The sequence below is a fragment of the Anarhichas minor genome, unplaced genomic scaffold (assembly GCF_050575085.1).
Source record: "Anarhichas minor isolate MPS153535 unplaced genomic scaffold, ASM5057508v1 ptg000027l, whole genome shotgun sequence".
In the NCBI taxonomy this organism is placed as follows: Eukaryota; Metazoa; Chordata; class Actinopteri; order Perciformes; family Anarhichadidae; genus Anarhichas; species Anarhichas minor.
The window spans coordinates 24,080,001-24,099,627 of record NW_027466473.1 but is presented as its reverse complement, the minus strand read 5'-3'; the positions used below and the strand labels follow the sequence as shown (position 1 = coordinate 24,099,627).

Sequence of the window (19,627 nt, the reverse complement as noted above, 5' to 3'; positions counted from 1 at the left end):
CTGAACATAAAGTTATATATGTAAATATATATAAATACACAGTATACACTGTGTGGGGACCGTTTCTACCTGTCTTTAAATTTGATGAACTCCTTTTGACGTTACATGTCGCATTTGTTGCGCCCTCTAATGCCTCATTAAACAACCTGTGCAGCCTGAGGAACAGTATGACGGCACCGTGACCGTCCACCAAAATGTCCCATTAAAACCACAATGTTTGATCCAGGAGACAACCGTCTTAACGCTGCATTCTCTCTACTGACCATCAGGGGGCGGCGACTCTGGTCTATGAGGAAATCCCTCACCTTTAACAGAGAAAATTATTTGATTTGTGTTTTTTTTTAAATACAACATTGACATGTAAACAAACTGATATTTAAAGAACCATGTAGTGAATTTTCAAAAAATATATTTGGTAGCTATAAGAACTGATGTAGGTATAAAAATTCAACTTTATTTTAGTTATTTTACAGCAAATGTGAATGCAGTTTATGGTGCCAATAAATCGTAAACTATTGTTGTTTCTGCACATAATAGTAATTATTAATGAATCTTGCAGCTTAGGAAAAGTTTTTGTACTGGGTTTTTATTAGACTAATTTATCACATTAATAGCTTAAGATACATTTAATCAGATAAGTAGTGTGCCAATAAACCAAGAAACAAGAATCTGTCTCTGTAGTTCCTTGTGGGTGGCTCTTAAAAGAGCCTTTGTGTTGTTAGTCAGCCGGTTTGGGTGTCTACTTCTTGGCGGCCTTCTCGGTCTTCTTGGGCAGCAGCACCGCCTGGATGTTGGGCAGCACGCCGCCCTGAGCGATGGTCACTCCGCCCAGCAGCTTGTTGAGCTCCTCGTCGTTGCGGACGGCCAGCTGCAGGTGACGGGGGATGATCCTGGTCTTCTTGTTGTCGCGGGCAGCGTTCCCAGCCAGCTCCAGGATCTCAGCGGTCAGATACTCCAGCACCGCCGCCAGGTACACCGGAGCTCCGGCACCGACACGGTGAGCGTAGTTACCCTTCCTCAAGTGTCTGTGGACACGGCCGACGGGGAACTGAAGTCCGGCACGAGAGGACCTGGTCTTGGCCTTTGCTCTGGCCTTTCCGCCGGTCTTTCCTCGTCCAGACATTTTGTTTCTTTCTTCGTTAAGCTCGAGAAAAGATCTGCTAACGTAACGCCGGAAGAAGCTTTATAAACGAACCAAGCTGCTCTTTGATTGGTCAAAGTGAGCGTATCTGTGATCGGCCAATCAGAAATGAGCTCACGTCATGTTCCTGTATTTACCACAAGGCTTCCGCTTGATATTGCGCCTTCAAAATAAACCCGGAAGTTCATATATTCCACATTGCCCGTCATATTTGTTTACTTTCTTGTTCTGTAAATTACTTTGTATTTTTGTATTGTTTGATAAAAGTAAGTGGTGGAACTAAAGCAAAGTCCCTCTGAATCAACATGACAGAAACACGGGTTATAATGTAAACACAAACACATTTCAAAATAAAATATGACAGGTTAAATTGGAATTTACTAAAATATATTCTATCCACTGTAAATAAAATATTACTGCATTAGACAAAGGAGCCTTGCACGTTAGTTAAAGATGAAGACTATATATAATGATATATATACGTATTAGGGGTATTGTGATATATTTAAAAATGAAATATGATTATAATACACGATACTGAATGAGTAATCAAATTCATCTTTAACATATTTAATAAATACAATTATGGTTAAATACTTTTGGCACCTTCATGAGATAAGATGGTTTTCGTAAAAAAAGTGTAGAAATGTAAGTAAAAACGAAATAATATATACATTTATTTTTCATACTACAAAAGCACCCATGAAGAGGAAATTACATGACATATTTAGGGACATTAATTATAAACCAAAATATTTAATCTGCTTCGGAAAAGGACCATACTTGGACTATATATATTTATATATACATATATTAATGTTCCGATGTGCTTGCATACAGTATGTTGCAACAGTTTATTTGGGAGCATGTCGTTTATACCCACAGCGGTTTTTACTATTTTGTCCACCCCATTTAAAATCAATGTGGATAAAATAAACATAATGTAGCCGAGGGTTTATGTTGCGCCTATACTTTAGGATAATAATAAAATAACAAACACGGGGCTCCGAGTTCAGCGCCAAGACGGCAGCCACTTTATTTCTTGTTACACACTCCTTCAGAAACTCTTTCACAATAAAAGCACACAACACATATACAGGAACCTTGCTTCTTAACATACTAGCTTACAATAATTAAACTGTTTAAGTTTGATATTTACTATCAGTTTTAATAAAACACATAATATATACAAATACTGTATAAAAGTGAACGTTCCTCGTGCGGGTCGGCTGTATAAAAACCTGGATGATGAAGTTGTGTATGAAACACATGTATATCCTCACTCATGCCGGATTATAGTTTACATGCAATTGACTAGAATGATTAACTGGATGTGTTCATCTATTGTTGACATCTCCGTGATAACAGTAGAATGAGGTTCAGTAAGTGCAACACGTGTTTCCCAGGCCCACAGCTCTCAGAGGCGGGTGTGTGGCTCTTAAAAGAGCCGTTGGTTGTTGAGTAGAGTCGGGTTAGTTTAAGCCCTCTCTCCGCGGATGCGGCGGGCCAGCTGGATGTCTTTGGGCATGATGGTGACCCTCTTGGCGTGGATGGCGCACAGGTTGGTGTCCTCGAACAGACCGACCAGGTAAGCCTCGCTGGACTCCTGCAGAGCCATGACGGCGGAGCTCTGGAAGCGCAGGTCGGTCTTGAAGTCCTGAGCGATCTCCCTCACCAGGCGCTGGAAGGGCAGCTTGCGGATCAGCAGCTCGGTGGACTTCTGGTAGCGACGGATCTCCCTCAGAGCCACGGTACCGGGCCTGTAACGGTGGGGTTTCTTCACTCCGCCGGTGGCCGGGGCGCTCTTACGGGCAGCTTTGGTCGCCAGCTGCTTCCTGGGAGCTTTCCCTCCGGTGGATTTACGGGCGGTCTGCTTGGTTCTGGCCATTGTAGTTCGTCAGTCTGTTCTGTGTTCACATATCAAGACGGAATGCTGTGTGAGCGGGAACAGCGGCTTTATAAAGGAGATGCCGGAGTCAGAGCGGCGCTGATTGGTCCACACGGGGAGACACGTTTGCTGGAGCTGAGCTGCTATTGGACTAAAGGAACTCAAAGTAAACCACTCACACAGCGGCTGGTCTCAAATAACCTATAGAGAGGCTAACTCCCGCCCTTTCCGGTTGACCAACATTTATTTTGGCCAAAAAACCGTACTAAAAACGTATTAAATCATTCTTTATTTGTGCCATGATTTACACATATGATGTCTGTCGATTTAAAAGATAATTTTACAAGTTAAGAAAGTATAATGATAAATACGTAATGATAAAAACAACACACCAAAAAGTGTTGGAAGTGATGACATAGCTAAGTTAGCTAGCAAGACAGGCTAACGGCCATGTTTGTGACGTACATTGTGCGCGACGAGAGATGTAGCGTTAGTTCACTGAGCTGTTTCACAAAATAACTAAACGATACTACGACAAACTGAGACTGTCTTGACTGAACACGACGTCTCACTCGTTATTTATCTTCCCTGCTGATGAAAAGAGATGCTGGATAAAACACATCAAGATAACGTTACACTTAGAGACGTAGCTATGTTAGCTAGCTAGCCAGACCAGCTAACGGCCATGTTGCTGACGTACTTTGAGCGAGACGAGAGAGTTAGTTCACCAAGCAGTTACACACAAATTATACTAAGACAAACTGAGGCTTTTTTGATTGAAACGATTATCTTTTAAACTGACAAACATTATAGAGAGATAACTACCTAATCTTTAAACAAAAACTAAAGAGATGACTTAAAGTTTGTACCTTCATATCTGTGTTGATGCTTCGACCAACTAAAAGTCTATTAAAATAAAATGAATGTCTCTTATTATAACTGGACTCAATGACGGCGTGCTACATCGACTGCAGTAATTTACATGCTAGTCACCTAGCTAGCCGGTATTATTAGCTAGCACACACATGTCTGTTTATTTTACACCTTCACAAGGTTTATTTTTTACTAACGTTAAAGGTGTTTTTTTTTAATCTCTGAATTAATTTAAGATGTCTCAACAGAGATATTGCTAGCTAACATTAGCTAAACAAATGCTAACTTCACTCATGGACGAACAAGTGCCGGTATAAGAGTTGGCCCTCCTCATTATTAAATATCAACAGTTTGATGGTTGATAGTTATTGATAACAAAGATATTTACAATCAAATACATTACATCATAATAATTAACTCAATTACAAGTTGAAGTAAACAATTTACAGGAAGTTGACAATGTACACGTGTTTAATTGAGACTCTTTATTATTTCAACATTTGATGGAAGTGCGTTGACACGTCATTCAGTCACGTTTTTGAGCCTTACGACCGATTTGATTAAATCAACCGTTTTTGGTCATTTTACTGTAGTTTTCAGTACCGTTGTTGAATTCAGAATTTTGAGCAAATGCAAATAAACACACAACAAACAAATATTCTGCCTGTAAGAAATAAACATATACGTAAAACACGCTCAAATGTAATAAAGTTTAAAGTCCCGCTCTGTTCATCTGAATGCAGATGAATGTGTGAAATTCCGGTGTTTATTTTGATTTGATAAACGTGTCAATGAGCCAGAATACATTATCTGATGAAAATAACATTTTTGTGCACACGATACCACAATATTTTACTTTATCTCCAAAACACGCTGTCTGATTGTGAAGTAGTTATTGAAGGAAAGTAGAAGAACAGCAATTTAACAGCTTATTGCTAACTTGTGGGTGTATATCACAACATAAAAGTATCAACAAAGAAGTAAAATGTTAAAAAGCAAACTGGTCTTATGGAGTAAATGAGGTACAAAATGAACCTCATTGATCAGGAATATATCTGATAATCACATCCAGCTGTTCTTTAGACAAAATCACAATTGTTGGCTGATGAAGAAGAAGCAGATTTAAATGGCGACGCTGTTCTCGATGCGTCCAGGACAGAGGTACGAATACGGCAGCTCCAGTTGGCGGTTGCGCTCCGTGATGTCATCAGAAATGGCCCTGAGGTCGGCCTGCACCGCCTCCACCAGCCGGCGATGAGCGTCGTCTCTGAAAACCGCCTCCTTGTAGTGACACAGAGGAACCTGCAGGGGGCGACACACAGGAGCTCGTTTCCACTTTAAATCACTTCTACGACCACAAACCTTCGGTAGATAAATGTGAACACAAATCAGCCGGTTAACGTGCTACGATGTAGCGTGTTAGCGTACAATCATACCGGCATTTAGCATGTTAGCATGCTACGTTAGCATCGCCAAGTTTGCTGATCACTGTGAAGATAAAATAAGTTAAAACTTTACTGATTTCCAGCAGGGAAAATAAGTAAGTATTAAAGTAAAATAGAAATCATACTTAGAGAGCAATTATATATATATATATATATATATACACACACATATATATATACACATATATATATATATATACACACACATATATATATACACATATATATATATATATACACACACATATATATATGTATATACAGTGGGTACGGAAAGTATTCAGACCCCTTTCAATTTTTCACTCTTTGTTTCATTGCAGCCATTTGCTAAAATCAAAAAAGTTCATTTTATTTCTCATTAATGTACACTCAGCACCCCATCTTGACAGAAAAAAACAGAAATGTAGAAATTTTTGCAAATTTATTAAAAAAGAAAAACTGAAATATCACATGGTCATAAGTATTCAGACCCTTTGCTGTGACACTCATATTTAACTCACATGCTGTCCATTTCTTCTGATCCTCCTTGAGATGGTTCTACTCCTTCATTGGAGTCCAGCTGTGTTTAATTAAACTGATTGGACTTGATTAGGAAAGGCACACACCTGTCTATATAAGACCTTACAGCTCACAGTGTATGTCAGAGCAAATGAGAATCATGAGGTCGAAGGAACTGCCCAAGGAGCTCAGAGACAGAATTGTGGCAAGGCACAGATCTGGCCAAGGTTACAAAAGAATTTCTGCAGCACTCAAGGTTCCTAAGAGCACAGTGGCCTCCATAATCCTTAAATGGAAGAAGTTTGGGACGACCAGAACTCTTCCTAGACCTGGCCGTCCAGCCAAACTGAGCAATCGTGGAAGAAGAGCCTTGGTGAGAGAGGTGAAGAAGAACCCAAAGATCACTGTGGCTGAGCTCCAGAATGCAGTAGGGAGATGGGAGAAAGTTCCACAAAGTCAACTATCACTGCAGCCCTCCACCAGTCGGGGCTTTATGGCAGAGTGGCTCGACGGAAGCCTCTCCTCAGTTCAAGACATATGAAAGCCCGCATAGAGTTTGCCAAAAAACACATGAAGGACTCCCAGACTATGAGAAATAAGATTCTCTGGTCTGATGAGACCAAGATTGAACTTTTTGGCGTTAATTCTAAGCGGTATGTGTGGAGAAAACCAGGCACTGCTCATCACCTGCCCAATACAGTCCCAACAGTGAAACATGGTGGTGGCAGCATCATGCTATGGGGGTGTGTTTCAGCTGCAGGGACAGGACGACTGGTTGCAATTGAAGGAAAGATGAATGCGGCCAAGTACAGAGATATCCTGGAAGAAAACCTCTTCCAGAGTGCTCTGGACCTCAGACTGGGCCGAAGGTTCACCTTCCAACAAGACAATGACCCTAAGCACACAGCTAAAATAACAAAGGACGGCTTCAGAACAACTGTGACCATTCTTGACTGGCCCAGCCAGAGCCCTGACCTAAACCCAATTGAGCATCTCTGGAGAGACCTGAAAATGGCTGTTCACCAACGTTCACCATCCAACCTGACGGAACTGGAGAGGATCTGCAAGGAAGAATGGCAGAGGATCCCCAAATCCAGGTGTGAAAAACTTGTTGCATCATTCCCAAGAAGACTCATGGCTGTACTAGCTCAAAAGGGTGCTTCTACTCAATACTGAGCAAAGGGTCTGAATACTTATGACCATGTGATATTTCAGTTTTTCTTTTTTAATAAATTTGCAAAAATTTCTACATTTCAGTTTTTTTCTGTCAAGATGGGGTGCTGAGTGTACATTAATGAGAAATAAAATGAACTTTTTTGATTTTAGCAAATGGCTGCAATGAAACAGAGTGAAAACTTTAAAGGGGTCTGAATACTTTCCGTACCCACTGTATATACTGTATATACACAACTTAAACACAAGGTGAAACAATGGAATAATATGCGTATAGTGTAAAATATATAAGAAATAAACGGCAGATGCCAGATTAAAATTTGATATGATTTAGTGATACTTGTTCAAAATATTCTCAAATGTCATTTTAAATGATTATAATAAAAATGTATTACACATAATGCAGGTTTGAAATAAAGATCATGGAATACTTAGGGTTAGAAAAGATGGTGAAATAGTTAAGTTTAGGAAAGATTGTGGATTGTACGTATATAAATAGACTTCATTAGATATCTTCATATTCCAGCTCATTCATTTCAGAGGTATTCATGAGGACAGTGTGGGTGGAGCCTCACAAAGTCGACGGCGGGCTGCGACAGCAGAGTCAGCGCCGCCTGGATGCGACATGTTGAGTTCACATCCGGCAGGAAGGACACGATGTCGTCCTCCGTCAGCGAGCGTTTGACCTGCGGAGGAGGACGGAACATGGAGGCCGGACAGTTTGGCATCCAGAGAGCGAAGTCCAGCTGGAGGAACCAAAGAGAGAGAAGTCAGCGACATATTAATATCCTGAAGGTCTCCAGGTGTTGTTGTTTTTAAAGTGGTACACTGATGAACGTCCTCGAGTGTTGTCACTTGAGTCACAAAGTGAGACATGCTGTTCATCTCTGCCGCTACTATCGTGACGCACCTGAATCTCACACACACAGGACTGCTGGCAGATTGAGTTGCATTGTGGGTAATGTAGGCGGCGGGTTTTGATGGAGGAGGAAGAGTGTGTGGAATAAAAAAGACAACATCTTGTCGATTTGGATCCTTTTTCTTTTGCAAACTTTGGAGAACTCTTTAAAAGGAAATCTCAAATATGGTTCATTATAAAATGAAGAGGATTCTCAGCTCTAACAGACTATTATTTATTTAGATTATTTATATTTACATAGAACACAAAAACTGTCCGCTAATTTGAGACTTTTAAAAAAATAAATGAGACTTCAGAAACCTAAAATAGTGAGTTTGAAAAGCATCTTTTAAAATCGCCCACCTGGGAGAAGTTGACAGCAGCGTGTAGAGCCGAACAGGAGAAGATGATCATGGTGACGAACGTGGACACTTGTGCTCTGGTTTGGAGGGACGGAGGGAAACCTGGGGGGGGGGGACAGGAGACGGTTTGTCTTCTGCTTGCTCTCTATGACATCATCAGGGCACAGATTGTGGATCAGCTGTAACAAACAAACACCTGAGCCGTGGTTGAAGCTGTGAGCGTTGATGTCGGCGATCCAGAGATGAAGCTCAGTGTCCTGCTGCACCTCATCGTCTCCACTGTAATAGAGATCCACCCAGCTGACCACGAACCTGCAGCGCGCACACACACACACACACACACACAGTATAAAACCACAGACTGTATGTAGAGGTGGACGTCGTCGTCGTGACGTCACTCATTGGTTTGTGACGTTCTGAAGCCTCGAACTCAACGTTTTGTCCGTCGCCATCTTGTTCTTTTGCAAGCAGTGAACAGGAAGTGACCATATCTGAACTGAGGAGGAGTGACGTATACGTCAGAAACACTTTAACTATTAAAGTAGCAGAAAACACCAGAGTAAATGTGTTCAGTTACTTTAAATCACTGTTGAATTCAAATTTGAGGAAAAAGAAGTCAGTTTGAGCTTTTCCTTTATTCTCCAGCATTCTGTGAGGTCAAACTCGTCTTTTTCTTTTCATTTCCGCCACAGTTTGGCAGCACATCATGATGAATGACAAAAAACAAGATCAGGAAATCTTTCTCATGTGATGAAAGCTGGAGGATAATCTTCTGTGATTTAAAGTAGACGCTGTGGATCATCGGTTTCTTCCTCTCTCAGCTGCACTGATCACCTGGTGGAGGTGCGTTTGTTTACCTGTGCAGGGCGTCCCAGACTCTCAGGGCGTCCTGGGCGTAGTAGCTCTGAGGCAGTTTGTCCACGCCGCGGTGCCTCAGGTCGTCAGGGACACACAGAGACTCATAACGGATCCTCTCTGAGGCCCGGGACAGGAGGACAGGTAGCGCCTCCAGACCACAACCCGACGCCTTGAGGAACGAGACAACACAACAACAGATTACTGCACCACACCGGTCTCCACACCACCCGCTTTAACACTTCTGTTACGACCGATGACGAACCTTATCGAACACCCCGTTAGCAGCCAGCAGCGTCATCCGGGCCTGGAAGTTGATCTGTAGTGACGTCCTGACGTGAGGCATCAGCAACTGTCCACAAAGAAGACAAAACACGCCAATAAACAACATGATAATGTGGAAACATTTGGAGACTGCTGAGGGTGAAGACTGGAAAGTTTGGGTTTGAGTTTGAATCTTTTCATCATCAAACCAGTTTAGTCAAAGATGCTGATTTCAAGCAACAACACAATGCAACAATAATGAATTAAACCTAAATCGAATGCTCAAATCAATGTTCTCTGTTAGATACGGTATGATCAGCTTCATTTCCCGTGCGGTGAGTTTGTCTACCTGGTGCAGCGGGTGCGGCTCTGGAAGCTGTCGCAGCGTGGCCACGCAGCACAGCTCTGCCAGCATGTGAGTCCTCAGGTAGTGGGAGGCCAACTGGTGACACTGGAAGTCTGCGCTGTGAACCCAAATCTTAGCCAGCAGCCAATCGCAGCCGGGGTCGGAGGGCAGGAAGACCGGGTTTTGAGGGCCGGGAGTCTGCTGCAGCTGAAGGAGGAAGTACATTTACTCAAGTACTTTTCAAGTCCACATTTGAAAGGTGCTTGTACTTGATTTGAGTCTTCAGTTTTATGCCACACTGCGGCGTCACCTGAATCAAAACACCTGCAGTTCACCTGGATGGCGATGGGGACCAGCTGTCCCTGTCGGTTCAGGTGGAGAAGGCACAGCGGGGCGGACAGGTACGTCTGCTTTCCGTTGATCACGTTGGCCGGGACGCCGTCCAAAACCTCGTAGTCCAGCAGGTAAATGTTCCCCCTCTGTCACATATCAGAACATCAAGATAGAGCAGCTGTATCAAAGGGCACAGCTGGCAACAGCTGGAAGTCAGAGAGCGACATGCACACCTCCAGCTCCTGCTCGAGGGAGGAACCTCCGGGCAGGAAGGGGCGGAGCATGTCAGAGGTGACGGACAGGTTTGGAGGGAGGAGGCGGGTCTGACGCAGCATCAGCGGGTTACAGCCGTTCAGACACTGGTAGCCAAAATACCAATCCTCCATCCAGTGAGCCTTAACGAACCCTGAGAGACAAATTAACCGATGAACAGGAAGTGACCATATCTGGACTGAGGAGGAGTGACGTAGAGACGCCGTATACGTCTCTGGTAGAGACCTGTCAATCACTGTGTAGCCCCGCCCTAAAGCATCCCCTGCTTTATGGTCTGTGTGACTCTAAATGGACCATAATGTACTAAATGAACATCATGCTGTGTTGAAGAAGACTTGAAACTAGAGATTGAGACCATAAACTCATGTTTACAATGTTTACTGAGGTAATAAATCAAGAGAGAAGTAGAGTCATTTTCTCATAGACTTCTATACAACCAGAGGAGTCGCCCCCTGGTGGACACTAGAGAGAATGCAGCTTTAACACATGAAATTTTGGCTTTACTGCTATTAACTCCTGTTAGCTTTAGCCTCAGTCTGTTAGCATGATATCCTGACCTGAGACCTGTTAGCTTATATCATACTGTGGTTTGTTTCCCCCTCTGGTGGCCGTGGTTTTCACAGTGTGGTGATCTTGTTTTCTTTCTTACTGGCGGTGTTGTTCTGGTGTCCGATGTGGGCGAAAACCGTCTCCAGCTCTGTGAAACTGGACCAGGCCTCCAGTCGGCCGGAGAAGCCTTTCAGGTAGTGCACGTTAGCGGCTGAACTGAGGACAGAGAAGCAAACAACTCATCTAATGAGTAGCTCTACCTGGTGTTTGTGACTCATTAAGTGTGTGACGTCACCTCTTGTGTGTGTAGCTGAGGTTCGGCCCGAGTTCAGACAGACTGTTGAGGTCGACACATTGAGGAGCGCCATCGACGAAACTACGCCATCTGCAATATAAACACAGTCTGTTGTAGTGTGTGAAACAGTTTTACACAAATAAATGTTCTCATAGATTTGGGTTTAACTTCTGAAACTCCCTCCATGTGGCCCTCAGCATGAAAACCCTCAAAACGTTATTCTAACAGAGATCCCGACATTTCACGAAGATATCAAACGTTTCTGTTTGTTTTGCACCTGATGAGCTTCTGCTGAAGCTGCAGCTGTTTGAGTCGCTGCTGCTTCAGCTTCTCTTCTGTCTCGTCCTTCAGCAAACACACTGGAATAAAGGTAGTAATACTAATGAAAACGATGTAAAAACCATACTCTGTTACAGTCAAAGTACTTAAACCACACAGTAAAAATACTCTGTTACAGTAAAATGTTCTTTCAGCAAAAGTGTGTCAGTATAATCAGTAAAATCACGTTAAAGTATTCAAACTGTGACGGGATCTTCTTCTCTATCTTTTAAAGGGAACGTACACTTTCCACTCCTCAGCTCCACGTCGCCCTCTGCTGGTCGCAGCCACCGGTCACACGGGAACACCTGTACCTGTGGATCCCTCTCAGGCTCCGCCCCCGTCCCGCCTCGCCCCTCCTCCTGACCGTCTGCCAGCTTGCGGACCTCCACCCGGCTGCAGTGCCAGTCCAGGTCGGGGAATCCGGTCTGAGCCTCCAGACGAAGTCGAACCAGAACCAGACGACCCAAAGGACCGTCGGCTCGGACCCGAACCGGACACGACTGTCAGGACGAAGCGATCGTCATTGGTAAATATTCTATGAAAAGGATAACTAACATTTAAAGAGTCATGATGAAACTCACCGACCCGGGCAGGAGATGATGGTCGCCCTCGCTCACACTGATGGGCGGAGTCTCCCCCTGAGAGCCAATCAGGTTGAGCCACAGGCGGCTGAAGGTTCCACAGGTGTGACCAGGTGAGGTGTGGATGGTGACCTCAAAGTCCTCCAAGGAGGCCATCATGTCGGACATGATGGTGAGACAGCTGGTGAGGACAGGGAGACTGACTTTATGACCCGTTAGCATGATATATCATGACCTGGGACCTGTTAGCTTTAGCTTCAGGAACCTGTTAGCTTTAGCTTCAGTCTGTTAGCATGATATCATGACTGAGAAACATTTAGCGTTAGTCTGTTAGCATTATATCTACATACAAAATCCAGTTGTAGACTGTACATTTCAACACAAAGGTAGGCTAACATTATAGATATCCATGCTTTGCTAGCGTCCCATTGCCATAACATTAGTGAGCTAATCTTTGTCCTGATTGTAGAGCTGGTATTTGGCTTCTAGATCTAAAGGTCCACACACTGCTGCTTGAAAAAACCCTTTATTTTGTGTTTAAAATGTATTCTATGTTAAATTATCCTCCTGCTGACTCTGATACCAGCTCATTTGTTCATCTCTCTGATATTTGACTTGGAAATGAGCTACAGTTAGCGTTAGCGTGGGCGTCGTGTCCAACGACAAAAACTACACTGTATTCTTTTATCCGAAAGGTCACTTCCTTCTTTTGTTGATGAGGGAACTTCCTGTTCTGAGTTTAACTGTCGGAGAGCAAATACAATCTGTCAGATATTCAAACAAAATATAAGAAGCAGCTTTTTGTCCATTGAAGTTAGAAATGGAAACAACAACTTGAACCAATTTACACGTCTGGTTCTCTTCAGATATCAACCAATAGGAGGACATGTTGCTCAAAATAATGAATAGATATTGAATATTTCTTCAGGCGGTTTCGGCGCGTATGCAACTCAAAAGAGGTTTTGTTTTTGATGAGCAGAAGTTGCAGTAACATTATATTTTACAGCTCTCGAAGGTAAAATATCAGATTTTATCAGATTTATTTCAAAGAAGGTAAATTAAGACATATAACACTTGATTTAACTACATACAAGACCATTTAAAACCTCTAAGGAATATAATATATATATATGGATATATTTTAAGACATCTGCCGGGTCAGCCTGCTGTGATCTTTGACACTTACTCTCTTCATAAATGAAGCTCGTGCATCTACTGAGAATCTGGTGAACGTTTAAACATTAAATACACACAAAGTGAGCTTTTAATTCTGGTATTAATATTGTCAATATTTGTACTTTGTACTCTCTAAACATAAAATATTTAAGAATAAAGGGAGTTCTCTGCCAAATTGACCAAAAGTATAAAACAGATAAATTAATATACAAACTGTGAAGAAAATAACATGAAGCAAATTGTGCACATGGAAATGTTTAAAAAAAATGTATGTTCAGTGATATGAAATATTCTTGTAGTTTATGTAAATTAAAAGGTAACAGTAAAAAATGTAACTACGTATATTAGCTGAAATGTGAATATTAATTCAGTTTAATATTTGTTAAATTGAATGAAATGAATATAAAGTACATTTGAAGAAGTATTCTACATCCCTGAATATTGTTAACCATTGAGAAACAAACCTGTAGAGCGACGCCTCCTCTCCTCTCTGAGCTGTTGAGGTGTAAAGCTAGAGCTCGCGCTGCAGGTAAACAACACGTCTCTTTATCTAAAGCTCCGCCCAAAAAAACACACCTCCACTTCCTGAACGACTCCCTACAGGTACCTCAAGACCAGGTACACGTACTACTGTACCTGAGTATTTATACTTCAGAGGGAAGTATTCTGTAAATAGAGTGAAGAAGAATTCAGATCTCATACTCAAGTAAAAGTAGAAATAAACTGTAACAATCAAAAGTACAAAAATATTAGCATCAAAATGTACTTAAAATACAAAAAGTAAAAGTATTCATTATGCTGAATGATGTATGTGATATTATTGTATTATAATTATGCAAGTGATCATCACTTTAATGTTGCAGCGGGTAAATATTTATCTTAATAACTTTATATCCTTCTGTGCAGTTTAATCTGTGATAATATATCATAATGTATAAGTTGATTATCATTGATATTAGTAACCAGCGCTGTCAGATAAATGTAGTGCAGTAAAAACTACAATACTTCCCTCGTATAAAGTGTAAAGTATAAAGTACCTATTTTAGCTGATAGGACGTATAGCTGTATATAGTGAGACCTCTGTAGGCCATTTTGCATCCGGTTCCATAGTGTAGCGGTTATCACGTCTGCTTTACACGCAGAAGGTCCTGGGTTCGAGCCCCAGTGGAACCAGAGTTTTACATTTTTCAGTAATCTACTGAAGACGACTTCATTGTTTATCGTGTTACCATGAATCCGTCGCAAAAATATGTCTGGTTTTAAACAGAGAGAACTGTGGCACTTTGACCAACAGTATTTAGCTAAACAACTGCTGTTGTCGTTATGCTGCTTATACGTTTAAACAGAAGAAACTCACAGAAATACATAAATGAAGGAATACAGAAATGTAGAAATATATGTATTTGTTTATGTCCTGTTTAGGTATCAACTTTTATTTATTTATTTCAACATTTATTTATTCTTTTATTTATTTATTTCAGCATTTAAATATTTCTGTATTTATTTCAACATTTATTTATTAATTTCTGTATTTATACATTTATTTATTCCTGTATTTATTTATACATTTATTAATGCATTTATTTATTTATACTTAAGACATTTTCTGTCCTCCATAGGGAACTGTGGAATGCGGAAAATCAATTAAACATCAATTCAGCTCGTCATGTGACCGGAAGCACATCAGACAGAGATGGTAAAAAATGGAGATGCCGGGGATTGAACCCGGGGCCTCATACATGCGAAGCACGCGCTCTACCACTGAGCTACATCCCCATTGGTGCGTTACATGGACCAAGGTCCCACTTTAGAGAGCAGCCCTTATCATTACTTCTACATATTTTGCCTTTATCCATTTATTATCATCATCAACTATTTGCTTTTACTTAGTTGAAGTCATCTAATTTTTGATAAACATTAGTAGTTTAAATGATGTTTTATAAGCGGTTTACATTTTATGTTAGGAAGTTCAAACAACTGGATTTATTCAAGTTTCTCACCAAAAATAACTACATTTTACAAGATAACATTGAACACATCAGAATTGACTTTCGTTCAATTCTCATTTTTACTGAATGGAGCTTGCACGCATCATAATGTACCTGAATCGAACCTCCGTGAACCTGAATGCATATTAATATTTACATTGTTATGAATCAACATAATGGACACAATATGGACTGTTCGTCTTCCAGCAAATAAGATCGCAGCAGTACAGACTTACCGTTCCCTCTCCTCTAATCCCTCTGTGTGTCACACACCGCTCCTTTCCTTTCCTCTCTGGATGATCACAGGCAGTGGAGCTGGTGGAACATGTTCTCTGTAGGGCTGTGCCACATCCAATCAATGTCAGCAAACATCCCAGAATGATTTAATGCAAATATATGTAAATCTATAGTAAATATTTAACCTTTATTCCAACATGAAAAAAGCAGTAAATAACACTTTGATAAACACGTCAGGACATCTTATTTTAGTCTCAGTATAATATAATAATATATATATCGTATAATAATATATATATATATATCTATATATATATATATATATATATCTATATATATATATATATATATATCTATATATATATATATATCTATATATATATATATCTATATATATATATATATCTATATATATATATATATATATATATATATATATATATATATATATATATATATATATATATATATATATATATATATATATATATATATATATATATATATATATATATATATATATATATATATATATATATATATATATATATATATATATATATATATATATATATATATATATATATATATATATATATATATATATATATATATATATATATATATATATATATATATATATATATATATATATATATATCATAATGTCTATACATCTAGAATAGTCATATACTACCTCATACGTTATTAGAGAGAGAGAGAGAGGGAGAGAGCTGAGAGACGAAACACTTTTTACATAATTTATCATAATTTCATTCAGTCACGTGAGGCTGATCATTCCTGATTGTCGGGTTTGAGGAGTTTTATCATTTAAGAGAAACAATAAACATATTCTGGGTTATTTAATAATGACGTCACAATCTGAATTGCTGCACAATCTACACACGAAAGTTGTAAACAGCAACGAAAGTTGCTGACTGGTAGCAACTACAAGATATACCGGTGTTAGAAATGATGACGTAAGCTGCGATGGCCGAGTGGTTAAGGCGTTGGACTTGAAATCCAATGGGATCTTCCCGCGCAGGTTCGAACCCTGCTCGCAGCGGACTGGTGTCTCTTTTAGTTCCAGGTAAACGAGATGCAGTTTATCATCTCACCGTATTAGAGTATTTTTCATATAGAATGAGTAGTACTATACTTAATACACGTATGAGGTAGTATATGAATATTCTAGATGTATAGACATTATGAGCAGTATGGACATGTGCATAGTCATGATGACGATGGTGAAGCCACATTGTCTCTCACCTCACCGGCTGTTGTTCTGTGTGTGTGTCTGTGTTACGGCCACCTGCTCTGTCCGGCCTTTAACATCAGAACAAAATGTCTCTGTTCTTCAACAACATGACGTCTCCCTGTCTGTCTCTCTCCCTGTCTGTCTCTCTGTGTCTCCATGTCTGTCTCTCTCCCTGTCTGTCTCTCCCTCTCTTCCTCTCCCTGTCTGTCTCTCTGTGTCTCCCTGTCTGTCTCTCTGTCTGTCTCTTCCTCTCCCTGTCTGTCTCCCTGTCTGTCTCTCCTGGCAGACTTGAGGTGTCTCACAGCTCGAGACATCTGTTCTGTCCTTCATGTTGTTTAACTGGTGTTCATAACGAACGAGGTGAAACCAGTAAAGACTGTTAAAGGCTCCTCTACTGGTTATATATATATTCATACTATATAGTACTTTTACTTTAACAGAGTATTTCTACAGTGTGGTATTAGTACTCTTACTGTAACAGAGTATTTCTACAGTGTGGTATTAGTACTCTTACTGTAACAGAGTATTTCTACAGTGTGGTATTAGTACTCTTACTGTAACAGAGTATTTCTACAGTGTGGTATTAGTACTCTTACTGTAACAGAGTATTTCTACAGTGTGGTATTAGTACTCTTACTGCATACTACAGAATAACTTTTACACTCTGAGGCAACAATTGTGAACAATTGGCAGCAAAAATAAGAAACTGGTTAAAACTGAGCACATTGTAAATATATAAATATATCACAACACAAGAGATATCAATCCTGCTCCTCAGAGGATGATCCCTTTACCTTGTAATGAGCCTCTAGCTCCACATGAGGTTGTTGGTTTGAATCTCTGTAGATATTATATGTGTGTTTTCCATCACTAGTTATGTATTAACTTCCTGTTTACAGAAGGAGCCTCCAGCTCATTTTAGACCTTTTAATACAAAACTGAAACAGTTTACATTTTACGAGTTTAGAAATCACTGAGGTTGTGAGTCCAAATCTCCACTCAGACAGTAAAGTGTTCTTAATATTTCATATAAAAACTTCCTTTTTTTACTTTAAAATAGTGAAATATAATAATATAGATTTCTGAATCAGCCCTTAAAAAACAAAAAAGCAAATGCTTTATGTAATCATTCCAGCTGATATTAATGTTAAGTTTGCTACTGACGTTAGCATAGCTAGCTAACGTTAGCGTAGCTAGTTGACGTTAGTATAGCTAGCTAACGTCAGCTAGCTACGCTAACGTTTTTATACTGAGCTGGTGCAGCATCCATCCAGCAATGCAACTGCAAAATGTATAAAAAGAAAAACTCAAGAAAAGACATTTAGAACATAAAACATCAAAATAGTGCAGACGTTAAATGTAGAAATAAATAGAATATAAATGAATAACGTGTCACACAAACATAAATGTTGCAGCTTCAAACTGCACCGACTTTACCTCCATTTACATCTATTTATTATGTATGATGAGCTTTACTGCTTCGTCAGGCTGGAGAGAGAGAGAGAGAGAGTCTGTCTGTCTCTCTCTCTCTCTCTCCCGGCTGTGTGCAGTGAATTGAAGTGGGAAAGAGAAACATTAACGGCAGGAGGGAGGATGAAGAGAGAGAGAGCGAGAGAGAGAGAGAGAGGTGGTGTGAAGGAGGGCGTCTGACAGAGATGAGAGTATTTATAGGTGGAGGGATGAGGAGACAGTGAAGGTAACGAGGGAAGGAGGGAGGGAGGAGAGAGAGAGAGGAAAATCCAGACACAATAAGAAGAGAAGGAAGACAAAGAGGAGGAGAGACCATGCTGAGGAGGAAGAGGAGCGTGTCGTTCGGAGGCTTCGGATGGTAAGAGAGAGAGAGTGTGTGTGTGTGTGTGTGTGTGTGTGTGTGTGTGTGTGTGTGTGTGTGTGTGTGTGTGTGTGTGTGTGTGTGTGTGTGTGCGCGTGTGTTTCATCCGTTGATAAATGGCCGAATGCTCTCATCACTTTCTCTTACTCAGACTTTCATGGGAGTGGGGGGGTGATTGAGTTCATTTCTAATCTGAGCAGCACTGAAGTGACATCACGGTGACATCACAGTTGCATTAAACTGCTGTAGTTTAAGATGAGAAGAAATCTGAATCTGAACGTGGTTTGAAACCTTTTTAAGTGAGATTTGGTTTAAAGGTTTCTGATGTGACGAGGTCGGTATTAAATGTTTGGGAGCTTTGTGTCTGTTATTTGTCAGTGTGAGATAGTCGGTGTTGTTCTGTGTCTGTAGTTATTTGTCAGTGTGAGATAGTAGTCGGTGTTGTTCTGTGTCTGTTATTTGTCAGTGTGAGATAGTAGTCGGTGTTGTTCTGTGTCTGTTATTTGTCAGTGTGAGATAGTCGGTGTTGTTCTGTGTCTGTAGTTATTTGTCAGTGTGAGATAGTAGTCGGTGTTGTTCTGTGTCTGTAGTTAGTTGTCAGTGTGAGATAGTCGGTGTTCTGTGTCTGTAGTTATTTGTCCGTGTGAGATAGTAGTCGGTGTTGTGTGTCTGTTATTTGTCAGTGTGAGATAGTAGTCGGTGTTGTTCTGTGTCTGTAGTTATTTGTCAGTGTGAGATAGTAGTCGGTGTTGTTCTGTGTCTGTAGTTAGTTGTCAGTGTGAGATAGTCGGTGTTCTGTGTCTGTAGTTATTTGTCAGTGTGAGATAGTAGTCGGTGTTGTTCTGTGTCTGTAGTTATTTGTCAGTGTGAGATAGTAGTCGGTGTTGTGTGTCTGTTATTTGTCAGTGTGAGATAGTAGTCGGTGTTGTTGTGTGTCTGTTATTTGTCAGTGTGAGATAGTAGTCAGTGTTGTTCTGTGTCTGTAGTTATTTGTCAGTGTGAGATAGTCGGTGTTGTTGTGTGTCTGGAGTGAGTCGACTGA

General features: G+C 40.5%; 3 protein-coding genes, 3 non-coding genes and 1 pseudogene across 6 annotated transcripts; 3 read left to right on the top strand and 4 right to left on the bottom strand.

Annotated features, from left to right (window-relative positions):
- Nucleotides 1–565: 565 nt before the first annotated feature.
- On the bottom strand, nt 566–1,166 carry LOC142960416 (histone H2A-like). The gene has a single exon (XM_076102246.1). It carries the CDS (start codon nt 1,121–1,123, stop codon nt 740–742), a length of 384 nt encoding a protein of 127 aa, XP_075958361.1. The 5' UTR covers nt 1,124–1,166; the 3' UTR covers nt 566–739.
- Nucleotides 1,167–2,152: 986 nt separating this feature from the next.
- On the bottom strand, nt 2,153–3,188 carry LOC142960122 (histone H3). The gene has a single exon (XM_076101752.1). The coding sequence runs from the start codon at nt 3,027–3,029 to the stop codon at nt 2,619–2,621; it is 411 nt and encodes a 136-aa protein (XP_075957867.1). The 5' UTR covers nt 3,030–3,188; the 3' UTR covers nt 2,153–2,618.
- Nucleotides 3,189–5,024: 1,836 nt separating this feature from the next.
- On the bottom strand, nt 5,025–12,251 carry LOC142960551 (polyunsaturated fatty acid lipoxygenase ALOX15B). Its single transcript, XM_076102429.1, has 14 exons — nt 12,096–12,251; nt 11,756–12,014; nt 11,471–11,552; nt 11,194–11,283; nt 10,999–11,114; nt 10,310–10,482; nt 10,079–10,222; nt 9,747–9,950; nt 9,399–9,485; nt 9,136–9,305; nt 8,475–8,590; nt 8,280–8,380; nt 7,594–7,764; nt 5,025–5,204 (listed from the first exon to the last, which is right to left on the bottom strand). The coding sequence occupies exons 1-14, from the start codon at nt 12,249–12,251 to the stop codon at nt 5,025–5,027; spliced, it is 2,049 nt and encodes a 682-aa protein (XP_075958544.1).
- Nucleotides 12,252–14,371: 2,120 nt separating this feature from the next.
- Nucleotides 14,372–14,444, top strand: trnav-uac (transfer RNA valine (anticodon UAC)). Its single transcript has one exon. It is a non-coding gene; the product is annotated as a tRNA-Val (tRNA).
- Nucleotides 14,445–14,975: 531 nt separating this feature from the next.
- trnaa-cgc (transfer RNA alanine (anticodon CGC)) lies at nt 14,976–15,047 on the bottom strand. The gene has a single exon. It is a non-coding gene; the product is annotated as a tRNA-Ala (tRNA).
- Nucleotides 15,048–16,480: 1,433 nt separating this feature from the next.
- trnas-uga (transfer RNA serine (anticodon UGA)) lies at nt 16,481–16,562 on the top strand. Its single transcript has one exon. It is a non-coding gene; the product is annotated as a tRNA-Ser (tRNA).
- Nucleotides 16,563–18,538: 1,976 nt separating this feature from the next.
- The window catches only part of LOC142959976 (rap1 GTPase-activating protein 2-like), a 32,744-nt pseudogene continuing 31,655 nt past the window's right edge, over nt 18,539–19,627 (top strand).

Coding starts and splice junctions, on each gene's coding strand:
- LOC142960416 (XM_076102246.1), bottom strand. CDS start 1,123: ATGTCTGGACGAGGAAAGACCGGCGGAAAGGCCAGAGCAAAGGCCAAG.
- LOC142960122 (XM_076101752.1), bottom strand. CDS start 3,029: ATGGCCAGAACCAAGCAGACCGCCCGTAAATCCACCGGAGGGAAAGCT.
- LOC142960551 (XM_076102429.1), bottom strand. CDS start 12,251: ATGGCCTCCTTGGAGGACTTTGAGGTCACCATCCACACCTCACCTGGT. Junction 9,951..10,078: donor TGGTCCCCATCGCCATCCAG/GTGAACTGCAGG, acceptor TTCCTCCTTCAG/CTGCAGCAGACTCCCGGCCC. Junction 9,306..9,398: donor CTAACGGGGTGTTCGATAAG/GTTCGTCATCGG, acceptor TCGTTCCTCAAG/GCGTCGGGTTGTGGTCTGGA.